At 37.2% G+C, this 27,959-nt stretch overlaps 1 protein-coding gene across 1 annotated transcript in view; it reads left to right on the top strand.

Moving 5' to 3' along the window:
• The window catches only part of ARMC1 (armadillo repeat containing 1), a 30,478-nt gene extending 3,918 nt beyond the window's left edge, over positions 1-26,560 (top strand). The window contains exons 3-7 of the mRNA XM_084282305.1: positions 2,263-2,354; positions 19,531-19,720; positions 23,459-23,575; positions 23,661-23,735; positions 24,310-26,560. Coding sequence (XP_084138431.1) covers positions 2,263-2,354; positions 19,531-19,720; positions 23,459-23,575; positions 23,661-23,735; positions 24,310-24,501 — 666 coding nt within the window. The 3' untranslated portion in view covers positions 24,502-26,560. The remainder of the gene's footprint in view (positions 1-2,262; positions 2,355-19,530; positions 19,721-23,458; positions 23,576-23,660; positions 23,736-24,309) is intronic.
• Positions 26,561-27,959: the final 1,399 nt, after the last annotated feature.

Below are 27,959 nucleotides of genomic sequence, written 5' to 3'. Positions count from 1 at the left end.
TTTAACTTTTTGATATATTGTAGGATCCTTCAGGGAGGGTACTTTCTTCCACAGATCCATTTTCAGCCCAGTCCTTTCTCTGATCTGATCAAGAAGTGGTATATTTTTTTTGCTCTAGTTTAATTCCAGGATTGCATTTTTTTTTTTGGTGGTACGTTTTACATGCTAAAAGGCTTTGAATGTTTTAAATCAAAATCAGAAGTGACCCAGGTGATAATACTTCTTCCTAAAATTTGGACTAAAATTTTCAAAGACCAGACTCTGAGGTTAAGCAACTGCATTACCATTTCAGGTGTAATGATAAAAGACACCTTTGATGTTTTAAGATTTACAACAGTATGCTTGCATTCAAGTATGGAGATAGGCCTGTTGATTAGGTTGAAATTATTTATGAGCTGAAGGCTGACATGGTTGAGTATTTTTGCTGAACAGAGGCTGAGCTGAAGTCCATGATAGTAGTCTCATGCTTCAGTAGGCTGCAGTTTAGAAGTGTAAATGATCTGACTTTGAAGGTGCAGACGTTTGCATCTCCCGTGGAGTTGGAAAACAGGTAGGAGTTCCTTGTGCTGAAAAGCCGGGTCACTGAAATTGTTCTGACAAACTTGTCTTTGGTCCTGTTTTAGTGGAAACTACATTTGTGTATGAAAGAAGTAAATAATAGGTGGAAGAGACTGCTTATGTTTTAACTCTTAATTAGCTGTTAAGGGGAGTTTCTTTATAAAAACATTACATCTTGCTAAATTGCCTAAACAAACTTAAAAATCTGAGAAACTTTTCCCACTGTTAAAGGTACTTGCCTTAACAAAGAAGTTATAGTCAAAAACCATCATTCTGTTATTTGCCCGTAGTTGGAAAATATTTAAGAAAATGCACAGCATTTATAAGCTAGATACTGATCCTCATCAGGAACTTGGAGAAATCACAATTAGAGTTTGTGTCGTGCCAGACAGCAGGCAGACTTTCTGAAAAGGCCGTAGAATGGTCTTGAATTTTACCTAGTGTGTGCTAAAGATGATTTAGAGGGAAAGATGGGTAATTAATTCTTTGAAGGTATTAAGGTGCAGGTTATTTTTAAACCAGCTAGTGAGCAGCATAGCTATTATGTGACTTTATTTAAGTCACTAGAGTGCTGCTTAACCTTGCTATCACAAAACTAATTTTATAACCCATTACATTTGTGAATCCCAAGATTCTGCGTCTGCAGTTCTTGCACCTACTTGAGTAAAGCAGATTGAAGTACAATGAAAATACACCTCTGGAAGAAGAAAAGTTTTCTTCTAATAAAAGTTTGGCTGTCAGCACTGAGCATAGAGAGATGTCTCATGAAAAGGACTTGAAATTTCAACTGGAAGAGTATTATGTTAGGAGTAAACAGTTGTCTGGGGTCAGCAATGTGAAGTTGTGCAAAGAGTTATTGACAAATAAACAAATCCACAGACAACAAATAAGTGTTAATTCCCAGTTTAGGTAACAGTAACCTAAGCAGCTGAGTGGTACTTCTATGTTCTTATTCTTGTATGTGCATGGAGTGATGAATAACTTCAACATCATAGGTATTTTAAACTTTATAACCCTTTTTCACTATTAATGTATCCAGTATTGCAATTAGTTCTTAGAAACTTATCAATGTGGTAGAGCTCAGTTCCTGGTGATGGTTTTCTAGTACTGGGTGAGTCCGTAGAACTGATGGAAGTTATGCTTTGTGTATGAAGAATTGCATTAGATCTCGGAACACAAAGGTGTTGGTTGGAAGGGACTTCTGGAAGTCATTCCCTTCAGCTTCCTGGTTGAAGCGGGACTGTCACCAGCACCCAGGTCAGCTCTAGATTTGTCCCTGATTCTGTAGTCCCACTAGGTCATCATTCCAGTGTTGAACTACCTTTGTAGTGCTTATCATAAGATCTGATTTAAACTTCACAAATGGCAATTTGTGTTTGCTTTCCCTTGTTGCATTGTATGCTGCTGTAGAGGAAAGCTTCTCTTAGCCATCTTCTAAAGACTCTGAGTAGTTGTAGGAAGCTGTTAGATAGTCCCTTAGATTCTCTTAGAATGAGAAAACCCAGTCTTTCAACCTTGTCTTGTAGATTAGACGGTCTGTGCTTTCTGTGTATTTGAGAATAAAGCAACTCAATGTTCACAGTAGGTGGTAATATTCTGTGTCTTCTTACTAGAGGTGACATTGTGAATGTTTTGTGGGTGCAAACTGATAAAAATGAACGATAATGTACTGGAAATATTGCTGATTTGTCCTCTTTATTTTAGGCTCTCCGCTATTTGGCAGAGTGCCGTGCCAACAGAGAAAAGATGAAAAGTGAATTGGGTATGATGCTCAGCTTACAGAATGTAATACAAAAGTAAGTTATGATGGGTTGTTGGATCCAAAGACTGTATAAATGTAACATTCTGTTGCAAAGTAAAATTTCAATCATGATTTTGTATAGTGAATTTTTAAAATTGCGTTCCTTCTTGTTGAAATTGTGACTGCTAGCAATTACTCGTCTTCATTTTGCAGTACAGCAAAGTAATTGGATCATAATATACAGGAAATACTCATTTGAAAGTCCTCTGCCAAACAACAGTTTTCTTGCTCTTGTTACAAATAAGTGATTTCTCTTCCTTTTAGGTTCTTTTGTAACCTCTTTCATTATTTAAGGGTGCCATGTCCCCTGGTGTAATTAATATAAATGGTTGGCATCTGTCACGTTTGTTCTTTGAATCCCACTTTTGCGAAGGAAATTGCATATACAATTTATTTGCTTTGATGTGTATTTGAACGTTTGTACCTGTAGTTCTGTGTTGTGGAAACATGTCTTGGTGGTGATGTAGAAGTCAGTGAGGTTTGTAGTGGTCTCTAATTTCTTTGTGGAAATTGAAGTATCAACTGGGTTATATCTCTTAAAATGTGGTAGTGTTGGGTTTTCTTAAGAATACTAAACATTGTCTTTTAAATATTGAGAGATGTACGGGTACATGCATGCTAGAGGTGATACATGTGTGCACTTACTTAGGATGAAGTAAGATGAATCATTAGCAAAAAAAAAAAAAAAAAAAAACAAACACAAAAATGACTCCTTCAGATATCAGTCTGTCATACCAGAAAGTAAATTTGCTGTCAAGTAATCAAACAGGTGATTATTTTACACACACTTTGATGGTGCTTTAGTTACACTTTGATGGTAGTTTAGTTTTCAGATGGGAAGAGGGAGGAGAAGAACCTGCACAGAGATAAGTTTCAGAAGAATGTGCAAAACAACTTAAAAAAAAAAAAAAAAAAAAAAAAAAAAAAAAGGATGAAACAGAAGTGAACTTCTATGTTAGAGGTTCAGGTGAAAGCTTTCAAATGTTTAATATGTTAGTTGAATCTCTAGTGTAAACTTGTACAAGTTTGAAGTTTCTTTTGGAGAGAACCCAAGGCAAGGCTAGGATCTGTTAGTTCCTTTATCCTGTAGCCCCACTATTTTTTTGGTTGTGTTTTGTTGTCCTCCTTCCCTTCCATAGTAAATTTGACCCAGCTGGTCTAAAGGTTTGAACCTGAAAAATTGAAAGGGAAAATTTCCTGGTCTCTTTATAAGTCCTATGTGATTCAAAAAATAGATTAAAACTCCTTTACCTTTAAGTCCTTCATTAGTTCTACTGAAATTAACAATGTTATGTATTGGCATGAAATTTAACTAAAATGTCATCTTATCCACCAGATACCTAAAACACAAGGATTTAAAAGGAATGTCTTAAATAGGAAGATGAAGAGAATGACTAAAATTCAGAGGCAAACAGTTCTCAATTTCTTAGTGTAGTGTATTAATTATACCTTTTTTTTTTTTTTGAAACGATTTGTTTTCCTAATAATGTAGGTTAAAAAAAACAGAATCAAGTCTTACAGCATTGACCATTTTTAAGGACAGCTACAATTAAGGTAAAATGTACTGAAGTCTTCTGTTTGCTACTTTATAGTAAAAGCAAGAACTGAAAAATTTAGGTAATATTAGAAGTGTTTCAGCCAAACTGCCTTTTAGTATAGATTGGATGTCTATTTAGAGTACAGTTTCTTATTTTATGTAATCCACAAGAAGTTGGTGAAAGGGTAATGGTATTTATCAGTTTCTGTAATTAACAAATATTACTCAAACAACAGTCATAATTAAAACTTGTGTTTAAAGAATTCTGTGGAAATTCCTTAAACAACTTTTTTTTTTCCATGTTTCAATTTCAAGGACCAAAAGACTGTGAAGTTCAGAAACTTGCAGAAGAAGAGAGATAAGTCAGTTAAAAACTGGGAATCTTGTAGGTGTTCTTTTTTTCTCTAGAAAGCTCTTTGGCAAGATTAAGAACATACATTTGATTTGTATGCTTGTAACATTTGGAATGTGTGATATGATGAAAATTTAAATACATAGCATCTTCAAACACAAGACTTTGTCATGTGCTTGTCAGGATTTTAGGCTGTAATGTTGACAGAAAATGCTGAAACTAAGTTTTGTATTGCCTGGAGAAATATGGAGAAAGATGGTTTAAAAAAAAAAAGTGCTGAGAAGATAGATGAAAATTCTTTGTGTCACGAAAAACAATGGTTTGGGGTTGTTTTCTCTGTTACGAAGTCTGTAGGGGAGAATGCAAAGTCTCTACCTTCACGCTTGCTGTACAAAATGGAGAATGTTTTCTGATGTAATTTCAGTTTCGCAGAAGAAATTGTAATCACTTGAACTGAAAGTAATCATTAATAAGTGTGGTAATAAATGTGTTGGTGTTACTGCCTTCAGTTGGTTCATTCCATTGTACGTACTTCCCAGAAAATATACTTTCCAGCATCTGCATATCTAGCTCATCACTTCCATCTGAAGTCTTCTCATTATTTTCACACTTTAGTTTGTATTTCAGGTAATTTTTTTGTGACGTGTTATAAAAATACAAACAGTTAATACCGAAATATGAATTTATTATGCTTTTCCAGTTACTAAACAGTTCTTTCAATTGAGGTGGAACCCCGCACCTTCCAGACCAGAACTTGTAGTCACTGGGCCTTTGCTCTTGGCGAGTTAAATGCAACCTGTGGTGTGAATTTTGCCCTTTTATCAAGGACATTTAACTCTCACCATTCACTTAAATTGATTTCTCTTTTACCTAAATAATAGGCAGTAGCTTTCCATGTTCAATATTGAACTGTGCCTGTATTCTGCCATGGGTGGAGTGGTGTTATTTTATCTTCCCAAGCAGCGTGCACAAAGAGACAAGGTACAAACTGTGTAGTTGTCATACTTTAGACTTAAGGTAATACAGTTCAGCAGTGAACTGACAAACACTGCTTAGGAAGCCATGAATTTGTTTAGAATTCCAGTTCTTGTCTGTTTTCTGTTACCCTCATCCTGAAATTTGAGGGCTTCTCTCAATGTGAGAGTGACTTTTTATTATAAGCCTTGAAGGTATTGAGACCTCGGGGTCAGGAGTGGAATTTCTTGATGGCTCTCTGTGTAAACCTGCCTCAACTTAGGCAGTCTAACAGATTGAGAATTTTGAATGATTGATATCACCAACGAGAAAAATGCTGGTTTACTAATTACAATTAGTTGTAAAAGTACAGGGCAGCCTCAATCAGGCCAAGAACCTTTTGTTGCAAGTCATACACAACCAACGAAAGGAAGACATAGCAGGTTATTTGGGCTTTTCATCATGACCATGAAGCACTATTTCCTTCAGAAGACTGCTTAGAATGAAAGTGGAAGTTGTCTGCCACCTGTTTATCCAATGATAAGTACTATCTGTACTGCATCACACAAAATAGACAGGAAATATTGATATGAGAGACATCCTAGTTTAACTGTAATTCTTTGAGGCACCTTCATGTCTCATTTCATGGCTTATCAGTTCCCTAGCATCCTCTGATCAGCTTTTTGATACTCGTTTACTGTAACTGTTATGGCTCAGTTGTGAAAGATCATTTTGATGCTTAAAATGAAGGGTCAGCTGACTGCATTTCACTTAAGGAACAAAAGATAGGTTTTAGGCTCACAATGACTGATTTTTCAAGGTGTGCATACTAGGTTTTGTGAACAGAAGAGTAACAGATTTTAGATTTAAAGACTGGAGCTTATAGACTCTAGAGCAGAAATATGAAGTGTCAGCTCTGAGGAGTAAAGAATAAAAACTTGAAGGGAGTGATATATATTTATGATGTTTTTTTCAAACTGAACTTGATTTGCAACTTGTATGACTCTGAGATACTTCATATGAAAGGCTTTATACACTTCTGCATTTTCTAGGATGTATGAGGAGCCGTTCAAGACATTTGAATATAAAAATTTTCTTCTATACTTGCTGATTTCTGCCTGATCAGGGAAGATTTCTTATTTGTTCTTCCACACCTGCTTAGTTTTAGGTGAAGTTTGATGCATCTCTTCTTTCAAGTGCTTCAATCTTGACTAATAAGTGTGTTGGAGAGAAATCAGACCTTTAAAATCCCTACCTGGAGGATTCCAAACATCTTTTTTTTTTTTTTTTAATGACTGATCGGGTTTTGTTGCTATCAAAAAATGTTTATCACTCCCTTGCCAGGTGATTGAGTACCTGTAAGTGAATAAGTGCTTGTGTAAATAGATAAAAAGAAGAGGAAAGATTGAGGTTCATTGGAGAATGGTGTTTCAATGTATTTTAGTAGTTAGCAGTTAGGAAAACTGGTTATACTGAAAACTGGTTTAGTTGCTGCCTTTATGAATTGTATGGAGCACTTAATGTGTCCGTATGGACTTTATAAAATGTTATTAGCTGCTTCTAGAATTAAAATTAATTAGGGTTTATAGCCTACAAGGAAATACACCAATTTGCGTTCAGACTGAAAGTGAGTTTTGATGGACAGTAAAGGTCAAAGGTCATAATTTTTCATAATCTTTATGAGGAGCATAATGGTACTGTTTAAATATAACTAACATGTATTCTGAAAAAAAAAGACGAGGAGTCAATATACTGAATAGGTCTTATTATGGCACGGCAAATTACTGAGAGTAAAATTCCAATTACTTAGCTAAAAGAGCTTTTCAAGATAGTCTTCCTTTGCCAGGGTGTCAGATTTAACAAGCTGAACTAAATCCAGTGCATTAATCAGCTCTTCCAATTTATTACTTGCCTAAGAAGATTAGGGCAATTAATATGTGCTTAATTAGAGTCCCTTGCAGATATGGTAAAATACATGCAGTCTATAATTGCTGACTTCTTACTCAATTTTAATTTTTGGTAGTCTTAATTACTTAGACTTTTTGAAAATTTAATTATTCGTTGAAACCAGCAAAGTTTAAATTTATGGTGTCTGACAAACAAAACAGAAGAAAAAATCCCAACAGAGTACTTCAGGTAGCATTTGCTGAAATGAGAGCAGTAGGGATGTAGTGTCACAGTAGCTTTGCTATTTTTGTTGTCTGACATACTTCTTTGTCTCCTTTGTGGGAAAGGAAGAATGGCTGGGGGAAGGCCGGGCAAAGGCCACGTATTAATTAGCAAGAAAGCAAATTACATATTTACAGGGATGTGTGATGATGGAGGGGATGTTGCCATATTATAAGGGGCCACAAGATAATACTTTGTGTAAAACTGCAGCTAAAAAATTCTGACAACAAAACACACTTACTGCATTTATATAGTTAGGCGATTGATTGGAATACTTAAATTTTGGTGTGAAAATGAGACAAATAGCTTTTTACAGATTGTACAGATATCTTTCTGTACATGAAGCAGTAATTTTGTAATCGTTGTTATGTGTTGTGTGTTGTTTTAACATCAAAATGGAGAAATGGCTGAGGATTGGGTAATGGGAAACCATACTTTTGATGCTGAGAAGTTGTTTTTCTCTGGGATACATGGTTATCATGTCTGAAATATTCCTTGAGAGTAAGGTTACAAACATTTTATGTTCAGAAATGATTTACAGTGTGCCACCTGGGCCTTAAATTCCTAACCTGGAAATGTACTCTGTGCCATGTTACCTTCCCTGTTATCTTTCCAAGTCTACTTTACCTACTTTGTTATATTTTGTCTGCTAGAAGCTGAGTGCTTCTATTAAATGACATTTGGGGCATCTCTTCGGGCTGTGGGGTTCCAGTCTATTCAGTGCTGTAACAATGTGCTTGTTAATAATAGATGGTCCCAGCAGGAGGGTGTCTGCAGGCTGCTTTATTCAGCATTGTTAAGCAAAATGGCTAAATACCCCACTCTTCTCTGCCTACTTTCTTCAAGGAAAATTTTTATTATATATTTTGTTCATCTTAAGTTTCAGAAATATTTTCTTTTTTGGAGTTATTTTTGAAGCAGTATCTGTCAAAAAAAAGCAATCACAATGAAATATTAGGGAATATAAGCAACATCGATATGTCGTCTTTAAATATACTGTATTACTTGTTCTAAGTGGCTGAATGCTCCATTTGTCTGTCAAACAGCTTCCTGGTGTTTGGAGATGGTTATAGATCATTTGGAGGGAGTAGCAAGGTGGGGGGAGGATGGGTTCAATGTCATAGGCCACCTGCATCACTAAGGTATGTATACAGTAAAAGTTATGTCCTTTTTGCTTTGTGACAAAGTAATGGGAGTTCAGTAATTGTTCTTAAAATGTTTGAAGACTCTCTTTTTTGTGTTCTTACAGTATATTTGGCATTGTAAAAGGCATAGGAAGTCATGAACTCAACACAGATGCAGGCACAGAAACAAATGGTAACAAATAAAATACAAAAAGCATTAATGAAATGACATAAAAATTCTAGTTTTAAAGTATTAGTGTTAACTTTGACTTCAGTCATGACCTAATTGAACTACTGGGAGAATCTTAGTATTCTTGTATGGTCAAGAAAACAAGGTATCAAGGAAACAAGCTTGAATAGATGAGTATCACTTGTGAAAGCAGTCCAAGACTTGATTGCCAGCAGTTCAGATGTAAGTAGTCATTTAAATGTTGAAATATTAAAGTGGACTACTGTTTGGTGGGGATTCACAGAAGTAAGCAGTCATTTAAAAAGCTGTTCTCAACCTCGATTCTGAGAGGGGCAATTTGAGGGGAAGGTTTTTCGTGTGTGTGTGTGGAGTAGGTCACTGAGAAAAATACAGAAGTGTGACCAAATGGAAGGATCCCCTCTGTGCCCTATGAGATGTACTGGGTCATTTTGCTTTTAATATTCTGTGTCTTTCATCTTTGAACATCTCTGTAGTCAGAGTTATTACAAAGTCATCATTTGTTCTTGTACCTAACTTGTTTTTTTACTAAGTGGACACTGTATGATCAGTACTTGGTCTGTATTCTAATCGCTTCAGTTGTCAAACTAGAGTCAAACTTGGCTTTCTGTGTTTGTATTTTTTTCATTGTCATGTGCTTGTCTGTAGTGCCTATTTTGTGGTTCCTATTATTACTGACTGCACTTCGTAGTACAGTTTTGTTTGAATTTCTGCTCTCCAAACTGCTGCTGCCGCCATATAACTTTCCACTTGATATCTAGCATGTGCATCAGGGCTGTTGATTGCGTGGTTTTTCATCATCTGCTCTTTGTCTCAGTGTAATTCAGGGTCTATATTCGTTTTTGACAAAGAGAGGGCAACAATCATAACTGCTTTGAGTGCTTTGCATTTAGAAATGAAGAAATCAGTTGGGAAGTTTGAAAATGAGCTAGTAACTTCTCCTTATAGGCAAGAAATACTGTGAAGAGTATTGCTGAATAAAAAAAAAACTTTGAAATACTGCAAAGAAATGTGTGAAATAGAAAGTAGTTTAATAAATATATATATGAAATCTCTTTGTGCTTAGCCACTTCATTTAGGAACTGTCAGAAGCAGAAAGCTAAGCATTTTAGAGTAGTGTGAGCTAAAGGTGTTTTTAATTCCTATTTTTTTGCAGACTTTGATATTAAAACAAATAATGGCCTCTGAGAAGTGTTACGGCTTTAAATATTGAATAATGAGATGGTTTACAGAGTGTTGCAGTAGTTGGGATATGTTAAAACAATCAAAATTGGCATTTAACAAATTGTTTACTATGTGGCACGAAAAAAATCTCTCATGCTGAATTGAGTGCATCAAGACTGGCCTGGCATGGCATGCCAAAAGAAAACTACATTCTCTTTTTGTGGTGGGATTGAGTACAGAGGTGGGAGGGAAAAGATTTTATGTGGATTGGCAAAAGAGTTGGGAATGGTGGCAACACAAGGTGCCTTTACACTCAAACCTTGTAGTCAGCTGTTGTCCATATATTTCAGAAACAGTGACCTTTGCTGTTTGCCATTGAGTTTACAAGAAAAAAGTGCTGAGGTAGGTTCTTCAATGATACATTGACTTCTTCTGACAGCTCACTAAAATAAAAAGCAAAGATGCTTTGAAATGAAAATGGAAAACTGTGTTGTGAAGTATTTAATTGCAGGTGTGGGTTGACAGTATTTTAGGCTAGAGCCATTTATCTTCGAAAAGGGAATTCATAGATACCTCTGAGAGGTTTCTCATGTTTTCTTGCCAATGCCATGTGTCTACTTTTGGATTGCACTGAGCATGTCCACAGGTGGTGCTTGTCCCTGGTTTTAGGCCTTCTTGTTAAGTGTCTCAAAAAAAAAAAGGCAGATTTTTTTCCTGTTAAACCAGGTCTGGATTACCTTATTTTTCTTGAATGTTGTTCAAGCAAGGAACACAGTTTGTGGTGTGTGATGAGAAAAAAAAAAATGTTGCTGTGAATTATTCTTCATTAGCAGTTTTTGAATGGAGCTATTATTTCAAAAGAAAGGGAATTTTAATCTTGGGGCAATGAATGCAAAGTGAGTATGTTATTATGAATTAAATGAATTTCTATTCAGGAATGTGTTTTTGCACTGGTTTGGCAGTACATATTAGAGAATATATTTTTCTGCAGGATATTTTGCAAGTGGGCAGTCCTGTGCAATAAACTAAAATCAGCACATTCTGTAATTACATAGTACCTCATGAAGGTAACAAAACTATTTTTTTAATCTTGATGAATGCTTCAAACTGTTTTGCATGAGTGCTGTCCTTTTGGCTAGCAGTGAAGCTGCTAATGATGGCTTGCTTTAATATATTAAAAAAAAAAAATCCATTGCAAACAAGTAGTTTTAGTATGAAAACAAGATGTCTAAATGGTGTTTGCTTATAGAGTTTTCTAGAGTTACCTACTTCAAGGTTCTGCTGGATAGATGCATCTTAACTATTTTGGCAAATGCATCAAAACCAAAACTTCTGTACAGATAGGCCTGTAGAGACTAAACTTATTTTTTTCCTCTGCTACAGGTTGGTGCTCTATTTTAACTCCTATTGTTTATAGAGGATACGTTTGGGGCAACCTTATCTGTAAGTTTGCAGCCCCCCTGTTTTTTTTTGTTTGTTTGTTTTTTGTTGTTGTTTTTTTTTTTCCACTTTCTCCTTTAGATTTCAAGGAAATAGATGAGGTTTACTACTCAAATATTTTTGGAAGATATTTAAGTATTTTCCAGATAGTGATGTACTATCATCATATATTATTGTGACATACTAAATGTCATTAAAATGTTGATAATACAAATGGTGTTTGGCTTCCTTCATCTTCCTAAAATCCTCATTACAGATCCTAAAGCCAGCACTACCAATATTCCTGCCTGATTGCTGCAACGTTATTACTGGGAGAGATTGCCTTTTTAATTCCAGTGTTTGATATCTTACACCAGAAAGGAGCAGAAAGCGATGTTACACTTAAGATTTTTTTTTTTAACCCCGATGCAATTTGCTGAAGCCATATAATGAACATGATTTCTGCCATATAAATCCATTAAATGATTACTGTTCATTAGCAGGCAAGATGTTGGAACTAGCTACTGTGAAATTCAGCATGGAGTTTGTGTCTGTTGTGCAGACTCTTGTCTAGCAAATGCTATTCTGAAGCCTTTTGAGTTTAGTTGAGTAACAGGCCTTGATTATTTTTTTTTTTTAGATGGAGAATATGTCCATATGGTAGATAGCAAGCTGTGGAAGATCAAAAGTTGATCCTCCATTTAGCATATAAATAGCAAGAGTTAAACAAAATTGGATGAATAGCTGGGTCAAGCATATGGCATATGTTCAAATCTGTTATCCTATTCTTGAAGGTTCTCTTCTTGTGATCAGAGAACAATAGCATGAATCAAGGAAATGGTCTAAGCACCAGATAATTATTCTGTCTGCTAAATGTTTAAGATTATGTCACAGTCACTGACTAGCTAATGGAATTGTACTGTGATTTTGCTCAGATTTAAACTTTGTATTTAATATTTAGGGTTTTGGTTTGGTTTTTAGCAGTCTTGAGAATATCCCAGTGTTTACATAGGATTTCTTTACATTTCTAAGGTCAGCAGGCATATCACCTGTACTGAGCTTGAAGTGGCGCTGGGAAATGCAGTCCTCATTCCTAATGTCAGTGACGTGTATCTTATTTAGTACAAAATCAACTTCAAGACATCAAGTATTTTCTTTCTGTTCTGAACTTTTCGCAGTTTGGTATCTCCTGGTCGAATTGTCAAGGTTAGTAGTGAGAGTAGGGACTGGAAGACCTGCAAAGCGTCAGGCATCTGGCAGGTCTGGAAAGCATTCTAGGAAAGTCAGCCTGACCTTGCCTTGTTTCCACGATGTGCCAGCTCTGGAGTAAATAAAGGTGATGCATAGCTAGCACATTGTTGATATCATTGAGGTGAAGTCACATAACAACTGCGCTCAGGCATCAGGCAGTCTGGCTGCTTGCTTTTTGGGTTTAGAGGATCTTAGTGCTGAAGCTCAGTGGGTTGCTTTAAACCAGCACAGTCCTCCAGGTTCTGTAGTTTTTCCTGTGCATTGTAGTTCTTATTGTTAACCCGCTGCTGTCCTGAGATGTTGCTCTTGGAGAATGTGTTTTTAAGAAAGTAGGTGGTAATCCTAATCCTCCTCCTCAGCTGCTGTGTAACATTATCTGGCCTTTACTGGGTGTTTTAAGGCTATAGGAAACTGAGCAAGCGACGTACTGTAGCGGGTGGCACGGAAATAGCACCTTCCTGGGGCTGTGAGAAAGCGTGCACTGAAGTAATGCTCCTCTTCAAGTTGTTTTCAGATGGCCTGCCCGTTGCCTGGAATGAGCCAGGAGAGCAGCCATATGCTTGTGAGACCAACATATCATGGGATGCACTCAAAGCTCACAAGAAAGAGCAGCATTCTTGGAGATAAGAAGGAATCCTGCCCTGGCACCGGAGCAGAGCAGCCAGAAAAACAGCCAGATCAAATAACTGTCTTGAAACAGATTGCTTTTTCTCTAATACCATGCTCTTTCTTTAGGCTTGTCATTCATGCTCAAAGTTTTCATCAAAATCATGTCAATCACTGTGCCTCACTTCTAGAATTGAGGGTTAGTGATTTTTTTTCCTCTCCTTACAGAATATAGCAATTCTTTGCAATTTACTGCTCCTTTTAGATGTTGCTAAAGACAGTGTTTGTGTCTTTGAGTACAGGAAAAATGAACTCTGAAAGAAAATTGGTCACCTGCAAATAAATGCAGGTGACCTTATCGCTCTTTTTAGGTACCTCAAGGGAGGCTGTAGCGAGGTGGGGGTTGGCCTGTTCTCCCACGTGCCTGGTGACAGGACGAGGGGGAATGGGCTTAAGTTGAGCCAGGGGAGTTTTAGGTTAGATGTTAGGAAGAACTTCTTCACTGAAAGGGTTGTTAGACATTGGAACAGGCTGCCCAGGGAAGTGGTGGAGTCACCATCCCTGGAAGTCTTCAAAAGACGTTTAGATGTAGAGCTTAGGGATGTGGTTTAGTGGGGACTGTTAGCGTTAGGTTGGAGGTTGGACTCGATGACCTTGAGGTCTCTTCCAACCTAGAAATTCTGTGATTCTGTGATTCTGTAAATACATCAGTGGTTTTAAGGGCATAGTTGTTTTGAATAGCAATTTTAGCCATTTTTAACCCTAATGGAATCACTTGATCTCTACCAAGTATGTGCTTGAAGGTTTCTAATACAGCCACATTCACGCAACAAATTTGGATGGAATTCTTGCCAGTCCATTAAATTCTTGTGCTTTTTTTGTCATACAGGATACTGCATTTACTGCAATGATGCAATGAATGAGGCTTATTATAGAAGTAAAATGATGGCTGAAAATGACAGCTTAGAGTTCCAGGGAAAAGCATTAGCACTACTTTGAATGTATGAAAAGGGTTAGGGATAACTGAAAATATTTACTTGTATGTGACCACGTGTTTTCCTGAACTTTTTGGAGAGGTTCTTCAGTCATTTGAGAAACAGAGTCTCTCAAACTAGTATTTAGAAGAAAAAAAGTTGCGTCCAACCCTTCGTTACATTATCACTGACATGCATAGGATTTTTCTGTAATAAAACCACATGTTAACTTGAGAGTTGTTTTCATTTCAGTTGACTTTAGATGTTTATGAGTTAGGTCAGTTAGTATGGAATTCAGCTGAGCTCTTTGTGTGTTCACAGAAAAGTTGAGGCGGGAAGGGACCTCTGGATCCATCTGATCCAAACCCCTGCCCAAGCAGGGCCACCCAGAGCAGGCTGCCCAGGACCATGTCAGATGGCTTTTGAAGATCTTCATGGAGAAAGACTCCACAACCTCTCTGGGCAACCTGTACCAGTGCTCTGTCACCCACGTGGTGAAAGTGTTTCGTGATGTTCAGGCAGACACTCCCGTGTTTCATTTTGTGCCTATTGCATCTTGTCCCTGTCACAAGGCACCACTGAAGAGAGCCTGGCTCCATCTTCATTGAATCCTCCCTTCAAATGTCTGTATACATTAATAAAATATATTTCTAAAATGTGTTCTAAAAATGATAAAATTGTTTGATAAATCAATTGATAGAATTGATAGAGAAAATCACCCCCTGAGCCTTCTCTAGTCCTGGCTCAGGGCCTAGCTGGACACAGCACTCCAGGTGTGGCCTCCCCAGTGCAGAGTAGAGGGGATCGATCACCTCCCTCAACCTGCTGGCAGTACTTTGCCTAATGCAGTCCAGGGCACTGTTAGTGTACTTTGCAGCGAGCACACACTGACTGGTGTTCAAGTTGGTGTCCACCAGGGCCTTTTCTACCAAGCTGCTTTCCAGTTGGGTGGCCCCTAGCGTATATTGATGCCTGGAGTTGTTCCTTCTCAGGTGCAGGCCTCCGCATCTCCTTGTTGAGCTTTATGTGGTTCCTGTCAGCCCATTTCTGCAGCCTGTCCAGGCACCTCTGGATGGCAGCACGACCATTTGGTGGGTCAGCCACTCCCCTCAGTTTTGTATCATCTGTAAACTCCCTGAGGGTGCGATTTACCCCATCATCCAGACAACTAAAGAAGATGTTGAACGTGATAAGACCCACTATTAACTCCTGGGGTATGCTGATAGTGGCTTGCAAGCAGACTGTGCAGTCCTGCAGCCACCGATCACCACCCTCTGGGCCAAGTGTAACTTCCCCTTGGTGAACTTCCCCATGCTGACTGCTCCTGGTCACCTTCTCCTTCATGTGCCTGGAAATGGTTTCCAGAATTAGCTGCTATGTGAACTGCCCAGGGAATGAGGTGAGCCTGGCCAACCTGCAGTTCCCTGGGTCCTCCTGCTTGCCCCTGTTAAAGATAGATACGACATTTACTTCAGTCCTCAGGCACCTCTCCCGGTTGCCTGGAAATCTCATGAATGGGCCCAGCTGTTAACTTGGTCTTACGGGCAGCAGACAAGCTGAGCACCAAAAGCAGTGTCGTAGAAGTGAGACTTTCATGTTTGGAATGAAATGACCCAAGTCTTTTTGATAGAGTCTGGGATGTCATTGAATCTCTGGCAAAGATATCCTCTTTAATTCGGAAACCTCCTGTCTCTGGGTTACAAACCCAGTAGGAACATTCTAATGGAGTTGTAGTATTTCTGCTGTCTGCTTAGCTAATGTGTCTTCAGAGCACCATGCATGCCACCGAGGAAATGCATGTAATGGCTTTTTCACAGGATCTGCTGTACTTCGAGCAGGGTTGTGGTTGCATCTGTTTCCCCTGATTCAGGGGTGCATGTCTATGTATGCATGTTTGTATAAACTACATATATACTAAATTATGGCTTTAAAAAGGGTAGGGTGGTCTTTTACACACACACACACATGCATATGTAAAAGTATATAAACAGACATATTTGTATCTTGTCTTTCTCCAAAAGGGGAAAATCCACTCTATTATATTAGTCTTCCTCAGCCTTTGCACTTCTGAAGTAACAGAGTTGTAATTCTTCCCTTTACATCAGATACAGCTATTCCAGGAAGGCTGCTGGGGACATTCTGCTCGCATTTATGGTGCTGTGTGTGTACTTAGATCACATGCTGATGATACAGCCATCATGCTACATGCTGCTGCTTGATGTTCTTTCTGAGCATGCATACTCTACACACATGACATGTACCTTTGGTGTGGTGGCTGTTAATGATCTTGTTTAAGCCCTTTTTTAAAATATTAAGTCCTGATTTTAAAATATCTTACATTAAAAACATCTGTAGCACTTGGGCTATGTTTACAAAGTTATTTTTGATTTCATAGAAAATGAGAAATGTTTCTTGAATCCTCTTCTCACAGATACAGCACATGTCACTTGGATTCTGTGTCTATCTTACTTACAGAGCCAGCCTTGAGTGAACATAGTGAAAGGACAGACAGCAGTCTAGGATGACAGGAATTCAAGAAGACAGTTAAAGGTTTGGGTTTCTGACAGGCATCTTCTAAATCTTGCTGAAGTAATGGAAGATGTTACTGCCTCTGAGGAGAGTGGTAGCCAACTCTTAGTCTTTCTTCAACTATAGACTACTACCATTTCCCTAGCAGGGCCAGGGCAGCACTGGTCACTGCTTAGTGACTCTGCAGGAGGTTCCCGCACCTCCTTTGGTGAATGAAGTGTGCCCTGTACCAAAGTGTGCACAAGGGTGGTGGGAAGACGAGCAGGAGTTCCCTTCTGCTGCTCTGACAGTGGCGGGAGGCTGGGTCACGCAGCTATGAGCAGAGGTATCTGAAACTGCTGAAGCACGCTCGATGGGAGGGTCCGTGTCACTGTCTTAAGAACAATCACCTCTAAAGGTTAGTTATTTCAAGGAATAAAATCACAGCCCAAGTGTTACCCTCTTTTTTTGAAGTTTCCACTATTCTACTACTACTTTTTTTTTTAATTTTGCATGTAGCTTTGTTGTTTTGTTACGAATATAGTGCATAAAAATAGCCAATGTTGAACATTAATTTGGCTTTAGAATAGGTTTTATTGTACTTGTTTATTTACAGATGGATGTTTTTCTGAGAGATATTAAGGTTTCTATTTTTTATAGCTGTTGTATGAATTGCTTTAATGAATGTGTAACAGATTGATGCAAAACTTGTATCCACTCATTTTACAAGTACACAATTATAAAGGCTTTGTGTGGGATTTTATGAATTTTGATTTAACTAAGTTGCTGAAAGCATGGTATCTCTTTACTACACAATAAAACTTTGTCTTAAACCTTTTTTTTTTTTTTTTGAGATTGTCTTGCAATCTAATATTCTTATTTCACATCCATCATTCTTACCTTTGTAGTGTAGTGTCTGACTTTCATGCAGCTTCTATCACCCAGTCTTTCACTTAGTTCAACAGATTTTCTTTTATATAAAAGTAGTCTTGTGGTTGGGACCTTTTTTTTTTAATGTAAAAGGAATAATTACTGTTATCATCTGTAACTTAGTGATAAGTAGTACTAATCTTCTATTAAAATACAGGAAACAATATGAGTAGTTTATAAGTGTGTATGCATGTATTTGATTGTGTAGGTGTGTTTTAGGAATAACTTAGAATGCTATCAAATAAAAGTGGATTTAAATCTGTGCTTTCAAATCAACAACTTGTGTAAATAGTGCAATTAATTGTATGTTATTACTCTTCCAAAAATTACGCCAACTATAATGTTAGGAGTACAAAATGTATGAAATTCACTGTTGATTTTAGACTTTCAGACAATTGAAAATTTTATATTTACAGCCATATTGGTAACTTTATTTTTTTGAGTATGCATGCAAATGTGTGTGTGTGTATACATATTATAGATATTAGTAGGTGTATTTCTTATTTCTTTATGATTTAAGGTCCAGGGTGCAATAGCACAATGGTATTCAAACAAAAACTGTTGCCAAGTGTTAGTGGGTGCTGTAGGTGGGATAATGAAATTTCAGTAATGTGCTTAGTTAACTGTGTTTAGTTGTTATCTTTTTAATGTTAAAAAATAAGGTCCTTTATTGTAGCTTACTTTATATTAACAGCTTTTTTTTTTGTTGTTGGTTGAAAGAATTTGCCAAAACTAGTGGGTGGATAAATTTCTTAGTGTCTTGATAAGATATCACTTCTTCTGCACAAGCTATTTTATTACCACCTCAAGACATCAGCTTGCATGGCTTTGCTGTTAAACTTTATCATCTATTCTATTACTTTATCTAATAAATCATGGAATGATGAAGTTGAAATCTTTGTGAGTTTTCAGCACTTGTTTCTGTAATTCTAAAGATACTTGATAATTACTTGGTGTTTGCTAAACAAAGCAGCAAAGCTCGGATTCATCATTTTAAGATTAATTGTGAGCTTATGCAGCAATAATTTTGTTTCTGCACATAGGTTTAAATCACTGGTATTGAATTTGGACAACGGATTTATATTAGTACTTTGTTAAAATTAGTTTTCATTAATCATAAGAAAGTAATATATGTTGAGCGTATTACCTGGATTTTTTTTTTCCATCTGAAAAATGCTACCATGTAGTTCATATTACAAATTTTAGTCTAGTCAGAAATCTCCTTTGCATTCTTTAGGAAAATGTGGGATTCTGCTTTGCTGTTGTTGCTCGGTAACTTTTGAGAAGAAAACGTTTGTCAAGGTTACGGTTCTGTAGAGAAATAATTTTTATTATGTAATGAGGAAAGTGGAAAATGAAATGTAAAAGGCAACAGAGAATTTTTTTTTTAAAAAAAGCTTGACATGACTGAAGTAACAGTAATGTACTGAGCACCTACTGCTGCTTTTTGTTTGCAGTTGTCAAACTGATGTAAATCATATGTAGTTTAAGAAGGATGATTTGTTTGTATTACATTAGAATTTAAAAAGCATTAAAAATTGGAGTATGCCTAATTAAATAGTTTTACATAATCACCAATCTGAGTAAAATTTTAACTGTAATTTTGGGTCTCTAGTTGGCATTGATGCCTTTTAAGGAGTGAAAACAAGCATGGCTGAGTTCTGATTAGCACAGAAAACATTATGCTAAAAGATAAGCACTAAAAAGATGAATGAGAATGGGAACTCTTGAGCTCAAAGCTAGCCCAAACACTCTGATTTTCAACAAGAAACAAATGGCAGAAGGTGGTTGAATGTTCTATTTGGTGATACCAGTGCTGCTTTTTTATTTTTTTCTTTAACAAGTCCCTATTAAATATTTTTGCTATGTATTGACTATGTAACTGTATTTCTGTAGCTGGAGCGGTACGTAAGTGGTAGGTGGAGCACTAACGTAAAAATAATTCTTTACAAATCTTAATCCCCTTTTCTTTCAGGACCACTACACCAGGAGAGACTAAACTTTTGGCTTCTGAAGTTTATGACATCCTTCAGTCATCCAACATGTCAGACATGGACAATGTGAATGAGATGAATTATCGTCGACGGAAAGCACAGTTTTTCCTTGGCAGCACAAATAAACGCGCCAAGACGGTGGTTTTACATATAGATGGCCTTGATGACTCGGTAAGGAAACCTTCAGCATTCATGTAAATAAGGCATGCTGTACTGAGATGTCTTCTGCACACACAAATAATGTGTTCAGGCTACTTGCCTGTGGCATCATCAGTTGTCAGCAATTTCTGTGAATTGTGTTTTGAACCACAAGATTTGTATAAATTCTTGCATAAACTGAGTTTACTTAGTGTCTAAAGATGATATTTTTAAGGCAAGCTTCCTTTACCTTTAGCTGCTATAAAAAACTATCCTATTTCTACCTCTCCTTAATTTTCTTTTCTTTTTCGAAAATGAATGGCATAAACAAGGTACCTTCAGCAGTTTCACTTACTGGTATTTTGTGGTTGTACCACTCTGTTAAATTAAAAACAAAAAAAGTTCCCCTTCAGTTATGAGAGATTCCAGTTGCTGTTGTTTTATTACCCTTAATTTGGAAACACTATGTTTTCTTTGAGTTGGTTTTGCTACATCTTTTCATTGTCTGTGAGATCTTTTCTACTGTAGTGACCAGAATGGCATTTGAGTTAATGAGGTCTCACTGAGTCTTTATGTAATGTCAGAATAACTTCTACGGATTTATCTACCGTACCCCTGTAGATAACACCCCAGGGCCATGTTTGCCTTTTTACGGCTGCCAAACAGCATGTAGGCTGTTTAAGCATGTTATCCACAAGTGCCCTCCGGACTCTGTATCTTCAGTTTTGTACCCATTTTAAATGATCAAACCTGATCCTTTGCTTTGTTGCTTTACATTTTGCCAAGTAAGCGTGTCCACAAGCCCGGTTTATCAACAGCATGCCCGTCGTACTGTTTTCATAAGACCATAGTTAATTCCTTTAGAAATAACATGCTGTTCTAACTCACTTTATGCAGAGTAAATATTTTTTACAGTTTTGTCTTTCCACCACTTGCTCTGCCTAGAAAGACTGTGCCTTGTCAACTGCATTGGCTTTTGTACTTTGAAGTGTTCTTTTAATCCAGTCCAATCAGTTGTCTCAGTTTTCTTTTCCTTTTTCTCTTGTTGTGTTCTTTGTTTTGTTTTGTTCTTAAGCTTGTAATTGGTTTATTTGTTCATAGGTCTCTCCAAGAAAGAAATTTCATCTGCTTCTACTGTGAGTTCAGATGTACTGGTTATAGCTCGATTCCATCTTAAAAGCATTTTTGTGTGCCCTTTTAGAAATGGAGCCTAGCCAGATTTGCAGAGTTTTATATTTTAAGTGTTGAGACAAAGGTATTCACTGCCATTCTGAAAAAATGTAGGGTATTTAGATATTCAGATCCAGAGAGTAAAACTGCAGGCTTCTGTAGTTGCCTAGAGCACACCAGCATGCTTTCTTAGCTCATAGCTGAAGAAAAGAAAAATCTAACTGTGTGCTAGCTGGAGACAGCTAGTGTAAATAGCTCTGTATTTCATCAGTTGATTAAAGAAATGCTAGTGATACTCCAGGTGCCCATCCAGCAGTTAAACATCCCTACAGCGCTGTTTAAAATGTCAGAATAAGTTGAGATTTTGAGAATGAAGGATGTGAACAGTAAAGCAGTTTATTCCCAACTTAACTAGCAAAGAATGTTAGGTGGGACATGCGACTGTTAGAAGGCACAGTAAATAAATGCAGGGCTGTAAATACTGTGTTCTCAGTTACCTGTGTGTCTTTTTTTTTAGTCATTTAGATTTGAAGCAAAATGCTTCTCTTAGGAAATATTGCAAATCCTACAATTGCTTGTGGATTTTGAAACCTCAAATAGTAAATATTCATCACTTCACGAAGAGAGGGGAAAGGTTCGTTGTTGTTTAGTGTGGGGTGAAATGTTTTTAAGATCTAATTACCATATTTGATTGTAAGTTTAAAAAGAAAAAAAATGAGGCAGTACTTCAGGAGTCTGTGGCATCCCCTTCAGTGAGTTTTCTAGTCTGCAGATTTTAGGGTGTGGTAATCAGTGTTCAGCAGACTAGCACAACTGGCAGCAGTAATCTTTACTGATCCCTAGCATTTGATGAGCTTTTCAAGAAGATTAGGTCTGGGTGGAGGACAAGGGAAGGTCTTCTCTTTTTGATCATCTTGCTGCCTTGTCAGCTGGCTTTTTGTAGTCTTCAGAATTACCACATGGTTCAGAGTTGCTCAAATTATTTGGGCCCAGAAGTTGGCCCTACATCAGTCTCTTCACATAAAAAGTATCTGCAAGAAAAAAACCTCCTAAAACCTTCACCTGTCCTACCCTGTGCCTGTGCATCAGAAGTACCATACAGAAAGATAGCTTGCTGGGTACTGCTGGGGTTTGTGTCCCATTGCTGGAGTCAGACATACTTTGCAAAAGACATTTGGGCAGCAAGGCTGGAGGATGCCAAGCTTCGAGCTTTCTAAGGGTTCTGTAAGAATGTTGGTAAGTTTTTTGTCCTTAAGAAGTATCTTTAAGAAGACCTTTAAGAGTCTGATCGCTGAAGCCTGGTTTCGAATTGAACTGAGGTACCTGTGAGTAAACTTGAGATCTCGGGGTAAAAAGCCAAATTCTGTTACAGAATTGCTATATACCCATATGGTCATGAGTTGTTTATTTAGGCTAACAAACTGCAAATGACTTCATTCCTGTGCCCAAAGTTGTTTTGACTTCCACTCGTGGAAGGCAGCCTGTCATCTTCGTATCAAATACTTCCTGTGTATAATAAATGCAGCCTATCTGTCAATGTTAGTGTTTTTTGTTTTTTTTTAATGGTCAAAAATGTGAACCGTTTCAATACACATAAACTTACACCAATGAATTGTTTCAAATATGTATGTTAAACTGCTGACAACAAACTGCTTCAGTCAGTTCCTCCAGAGATTAAAAAATGTCAATTTACTTTTTATGTATGAAACTGTCCCAGGTGCTGTCCAGTAGTTATTTGTTAACTAACATTAATATGCTTTGAAATAACTTATTATTTAAAATGTCACAGAAACTTGGACTGAAAGTCAAATACATCATTATTTTGAACCTTTGTAATGTTGTCAGTGTATTCCTAGTACAGTGCATCTTTGCTTTTTTCACTTTTTGTGCTACCAGTCTCTCCAAATATATTTTACTCCCTTTTGCTACAAGCATCTTGTCATGCAAGTACTAAAAGGAAAGAAAAGAGAACATTTCTAAGATAATACAGAAAAGGTGCAACTAGTATGGGTCAGTGTAACGTTACGGCACAGTGGGTGATGTCACTTGCTTTAAACATAACAAATTCGTGGGTTATCAGCCAAATGTTTTCCCCTTGAAATAGGAGTTAAGCTTATGCTGTGCAGTGATGTCCATGAGCTGCCACAGATGAAGCAGCTGCAAGATACAACAGCTGCTTTGATGCATTCAGTCAGTATGGATGCAAGGTGTCTGATAAATAGCAACTTAAACACTAACTACTCATCAATGAGCACTTCAGTCAATCAGAACTTAACCAGAGGGGACTGTTTAGCTGATCATACGGAGAAAAACATTCTTTGCTTTTCAGCACTTTCCTCTAATTATTTACAGTTGATTCCATCCTTCTTTGACTTCTAAAGTGTAAGCAGTTTTTTCTTTTTTTTTTTTCTGTTGTTGCAAGAGAGCCTAATGTTTATGCACTAAGATGTAAGTTTTAGTTTTTATTTTACAAAATTGCTGTTGAGTAACCACCTGCCTTCAGATGTACAGGAATTCCTTAGCAACTAATTGTTAGCGTTTTCACATGGTGTATTATGTAAGTATTTTACTCGTGGGGTTTTTCTTTTTTTTTTCCCGTAGTCTCGAAGGAATCTTTGTGAAGAAGCTTTGTTGAAAATTAAAGGTGTTATTAGTTTTACGTTTCAAATGGCTGTTCAAAGATGTGTGGTCCGAATTCGCTCAGACTTAAAAGCAGAGGTAAGTGCTCAGCAACTCTCAAGATCCTCACGTTATTGCTTTTCTGTTATACTGAGCTCTTGCTTTTTCTCTGTATTTGTTCTAGGCTTTGGCAACAGCAATTGCATCAACCAAAGTTATGAAGGCACAGCAAGTTGTAAAAAGTGAAAGTGGTGAAGAGGTAGGATTTGTATCTTTCTAAACCAATTGTTTGAGTCTGCCTGTGTCTCTAATACCTGATGCACTGTGTCCATAACACCCGATGCCAGGCAAAATTTTGTAACTGGGTCTGTTACCCATACAGTGTAAGGTGAATAAAGTGTGTCCTTTGTTAGGACATGTATCCGTAGAACGAATGGCTTTGCAGAATTTATCATTGAATTGTTTGGGAGGATGACAAAAACACTGTAATTGTTTCTTGTCTTAATGATAGGTTTTCCTGATATGAAAAGAATCAGACTGAAACTTTTTTTGGCAGAAGTTGCTGAAGTGGGAAGTGTGTTTTTATCTCACAACTACAGTAAAAGGACAACGTCCTTTTGATTTATATTTTTCTTCCACGTTAAACAAAAGTTTTTCTTGTGTATCTTCAAAGCATGGTAGATTTCAGATGTATCCATTGATGCACTTGCTGTAGGGAGGGGTGGGAAGTAAGGGATCTCACAGTGTGCATGTGTATCATCCTGATATGTAGTTTTCATTTGCATTTTAAGTTACAACATTTTACATGATTTTAATCTCTTGTGGTTTATCAGATGCTAGTTCCGTTCCAAGATACTCCAGTGGAAGTAGAACAGAATACAGATCTACCTGAGTATTTACCAGAAGATGAAAGCCCTACCAAGGAACAGGATAAGGCAGTGTCTCGTGTTGGGTCACACCCAGAAGGTGCAGCAAGCTGGCTCAGCACAGCAGCAAACTTTCTATCCAGATCTTTCTACTGGTGACTTGTATTTGGTGTTAAAAGACTGTGTGAACCAACAGGGGGGCCAGTTTTCCATTGGTGTGGTGAACTGCCAAGTGCAATTTGCAATAAATTATCACAGAAATTTTAGATTACGCAAATGTATGCTGCATTTTACATTTTATTGGACGTTCAGCCTGACAGGGCAGGGGTCAGAGGACAGAGGCCTCCAATCAAGTCGTTCTTTCATTTGTTTTTCATGTAGGTTTTATTGCTTCACTTTTTAAAATGGGTCCACTATTACATACCAAACATCTGTGTGTATAGAGCTTTAAGTTTGACTTCACATGAAACACACGATAGGGAGAATTCATTTAACTCAAGTCTCAGGGCCTCTGTGAATGAAAATTCTTAATAGCTCTAGATGTACATGAAATAAAATGCCCTTTTAATTTCTGCATCCCTTTTGACTAATTTCACTTAATTCCTAGGTTTTGACTCCAGAGAAAAAAAATAGTCTGCCTCTCTTTTTGCCTTCATTTTTGCCAGCTGTGTTCACAGAATGAGCATGATGTTCCCTTTTTTGCTGTTAAGCTAGAATCACTACAGACTTGACATTTATAACCCTTTTATGTATATTAAAATTGTTTCCAGTCTGACCTTAACCATCGGAGTGCTTGACCTTAAGAAAATAAGGGGATTGCCTAAACACAAATATGTGTACATACGTTGTACAGTAAATAAACTAGAACATATTTGTAATGATGGGTGTGACTGACTCATGTATATAAGTAATAAATACCACTGACTGCTGTCCAGGCTAGTTGGGAAGACTGTAGCAAAAAAAGCTCTGGTCTAAGGTAGTGACAGCCCATTGCAGCTCAGTCTGAAGAGAGCAGAGGAATGTAAACTATTTGATTAAGAAATGGTGTTCGCTGTTAAGAGATATTTAATGGTAACTGAAACTTTATGAACTTGAAGAGTAAAGCAGAACTGAATGCCTCTTTTGCCATAGTGCCACTCAAATTAAGGCTTTAACCCTTTTTATTTTTTTACCTAACAGATCTGATAAGTAATTACTGTCCTCTCCTAATGTCTTTCATGAGATTCCCATGAAAGTATGTCAACTTGGACAGGCTTAAAAACATGTGCAAACAGTTGGCTTTACCTTGTTACTTACAGACAGCATAGGTTTAAAGATGTCTTGATAATTTCTGTGACCAGAAATGATAATAAAAGCAAAACTTTTTGTAGGTAGATAATAATATAGACCTGAGCTGTTAGTTAACACTGTGTGCCTGAGAGTATTCAACACACAGTGCTTGAAAACTGCAGTGCCACTGCTTCGTTGCACTAGAGGAATACAGCTGAGGACTTTAAATAACATGATAAACCTCATTATCTGATGCTTTTTTTGTGGTAATGTATTTGCTGTAATATTAACAATATTTACCACTTTGGAGACTTAGAGAAAGAGTTTTAATGCATCAAAGTTAATTCCCGTGTGCCTTTGCACAAGGAATAAAAGAAAATTCACAGGCTGTCATAATACTACAGAAAAAATACTACAGAAGTACAGAGGAAATGGTGATGTAAAATAATAACACAGATCAGAGTTCACCCACCCAAGTTAATTGTCATTCTAGGACAAAAAAGAAACGAAAGCTTGTCGGCAGACTAAGTGTCTCATGTTTTTTAATATAACTAGTTTATTTTTGATTCAGGTTTACACGCACAGATTGAAAATACAGGCTTTTCAGGGCATGTATTGCTTTAAATATGTAATATTACTCATATTGCTGTCTAGAATGTTACAGTACCAAATGTGTTTGAAAAGCCCTCTGTTCTATAGCCATGAATGCAGAGTTTGTTCTTTTCTGCATTAACATCCGTTTGCGTTCGCATTGCTGCACATCTATTTACTAAAAGACTACACCCTTTGGATCTTAATGGTTCAATACCAGTAGGTATTACAGTTTGTTTGTGCATTCGGTCTGTAGGTGTGCTTTTATGACAGTATTGCAGCTCTTGTAGAACAGTTTATGGCATCTGTAAAAGTTTTTGAAATATATTGTAAAATAATAAAGGATAATATAACTAAATGTATGACTGCTGATGGCTTTTTATATGTGGCATTCAAGTTTTTTGTGGTATTAGAAGTACATCTTGAATTTAACAGAGAAATGCATATTAAGAGTTGCAGTGAGATCTTTGCATATCACTGTTTTTGTGTGTACGTTTCAAGCATGCTTTCATTTTAAACAGTTTGTGTAAAGAATAGGTAAGCAGAAGCTACTTAAGGACATCTCATTCATTCTTAGGGCATTTTTAGAACATCAGTTGTCTTTGATGCTTTGCAGTATGTATTTCGTTAGGGAAAACAAGAATCAACATTTGTTGAGGTATCTCTGATTCTGAAAAAGCTTTTTTTAAAAAAGCGAAGGCAGTGCACAGTTGCTTGCACTTTTTTCAGATGTCACATTAAGGATAAGAAATCCCTTTGACTTAAGAAGATGGGGGTAAAAATGGCAAAAAAGGTTTCCAAAAAAGTTGAATTGGGAGACAGAGCACTGGTCTCACATTGCGCTAGCTGTTCCTTGCTTTCCAAGGGAGTCACTGCCTTGCATTATTGTTTAAGCTCCTGAATTGTCCTGGGGTTAAGCAATGTAAAACATAATATAGTAATCACTGCCGTGATTCTTCATAGGAAGAGTAAATGCTGATGGGGTAGATAGAGGCAAAATTGGGATTCATAACTGTGCCTCTGTGAACAGCTGTCAAAGCACAGTAAGCATTCTGCAGTATGGTGAAATGCAATATAGTCTAACTTTCCCTCTCCACAAGCACCTATGGCTTATTCTGTACAAAAATAGCTGATGCTGCTGAGCTCTGCCACAGGCCTTCTAAGCTGGGGGCAAGAGTACTGTGTGGGGCTAAATCAGGAGAAGGATTCTGCACCTAGGCAGATGCAAACTGGCAGGTGTGAAGTACTCCTGTAAGTGCATGCAATGGAAAATAAAATGTGGGTGCTCCTTTTCGCCTGTGAACAACTCTCCAGCTGTCAACTAGCAGAGTTTAAAACCATGCCTAATAAAAATTAGCAGCAGCGTTCTGTGCTGTATTCCTTTTGCAGAAGGCTGGGTCGCATAGTCTGTCCTGCTTCTTCATCTGCATCTAATTATTTTGAGTTCCTAAAATGTGAACAAATCTATTTGCTAAAATTAAGATTTATTTATTTATTTATTTATTTTTAAAGTAGGGATGAGAATAGCCTTTCAACCCACCTCACATTCTGTTTTTGTAATTCTTTAGGAAAAGTTGAGTTACTGTTATTTGGCAAAACAGGGTCCGTGATGGGGTCACTGGAGACTTCTTCAGTCAGGTACAGCAAGTAATTAGCCTCAGGGGTGAGACTTACTGTTCAAATTCCTTCTCTAACGCTTAGAATACAACTGTTAAAAAAATTAATTGTCCTATTTCGTTTAGTTTATACAGAGCAAA

Source organism: Netta rufina (genome assembly GCF_964035555.1).
Source record: "Netta rufina genome assembly, chromosome: 2".
Lineage (NCBI taxonomy): Eukaryota > Metazoa > Chordata > Aves > Anseriformes > Anatidae > Netta > Netta rufina.
The sequence above is the reverse complement of the archived record's forward strand: the minus strand, read 5'-3'. Positions and strand labels throughout refer to the sequence as shown.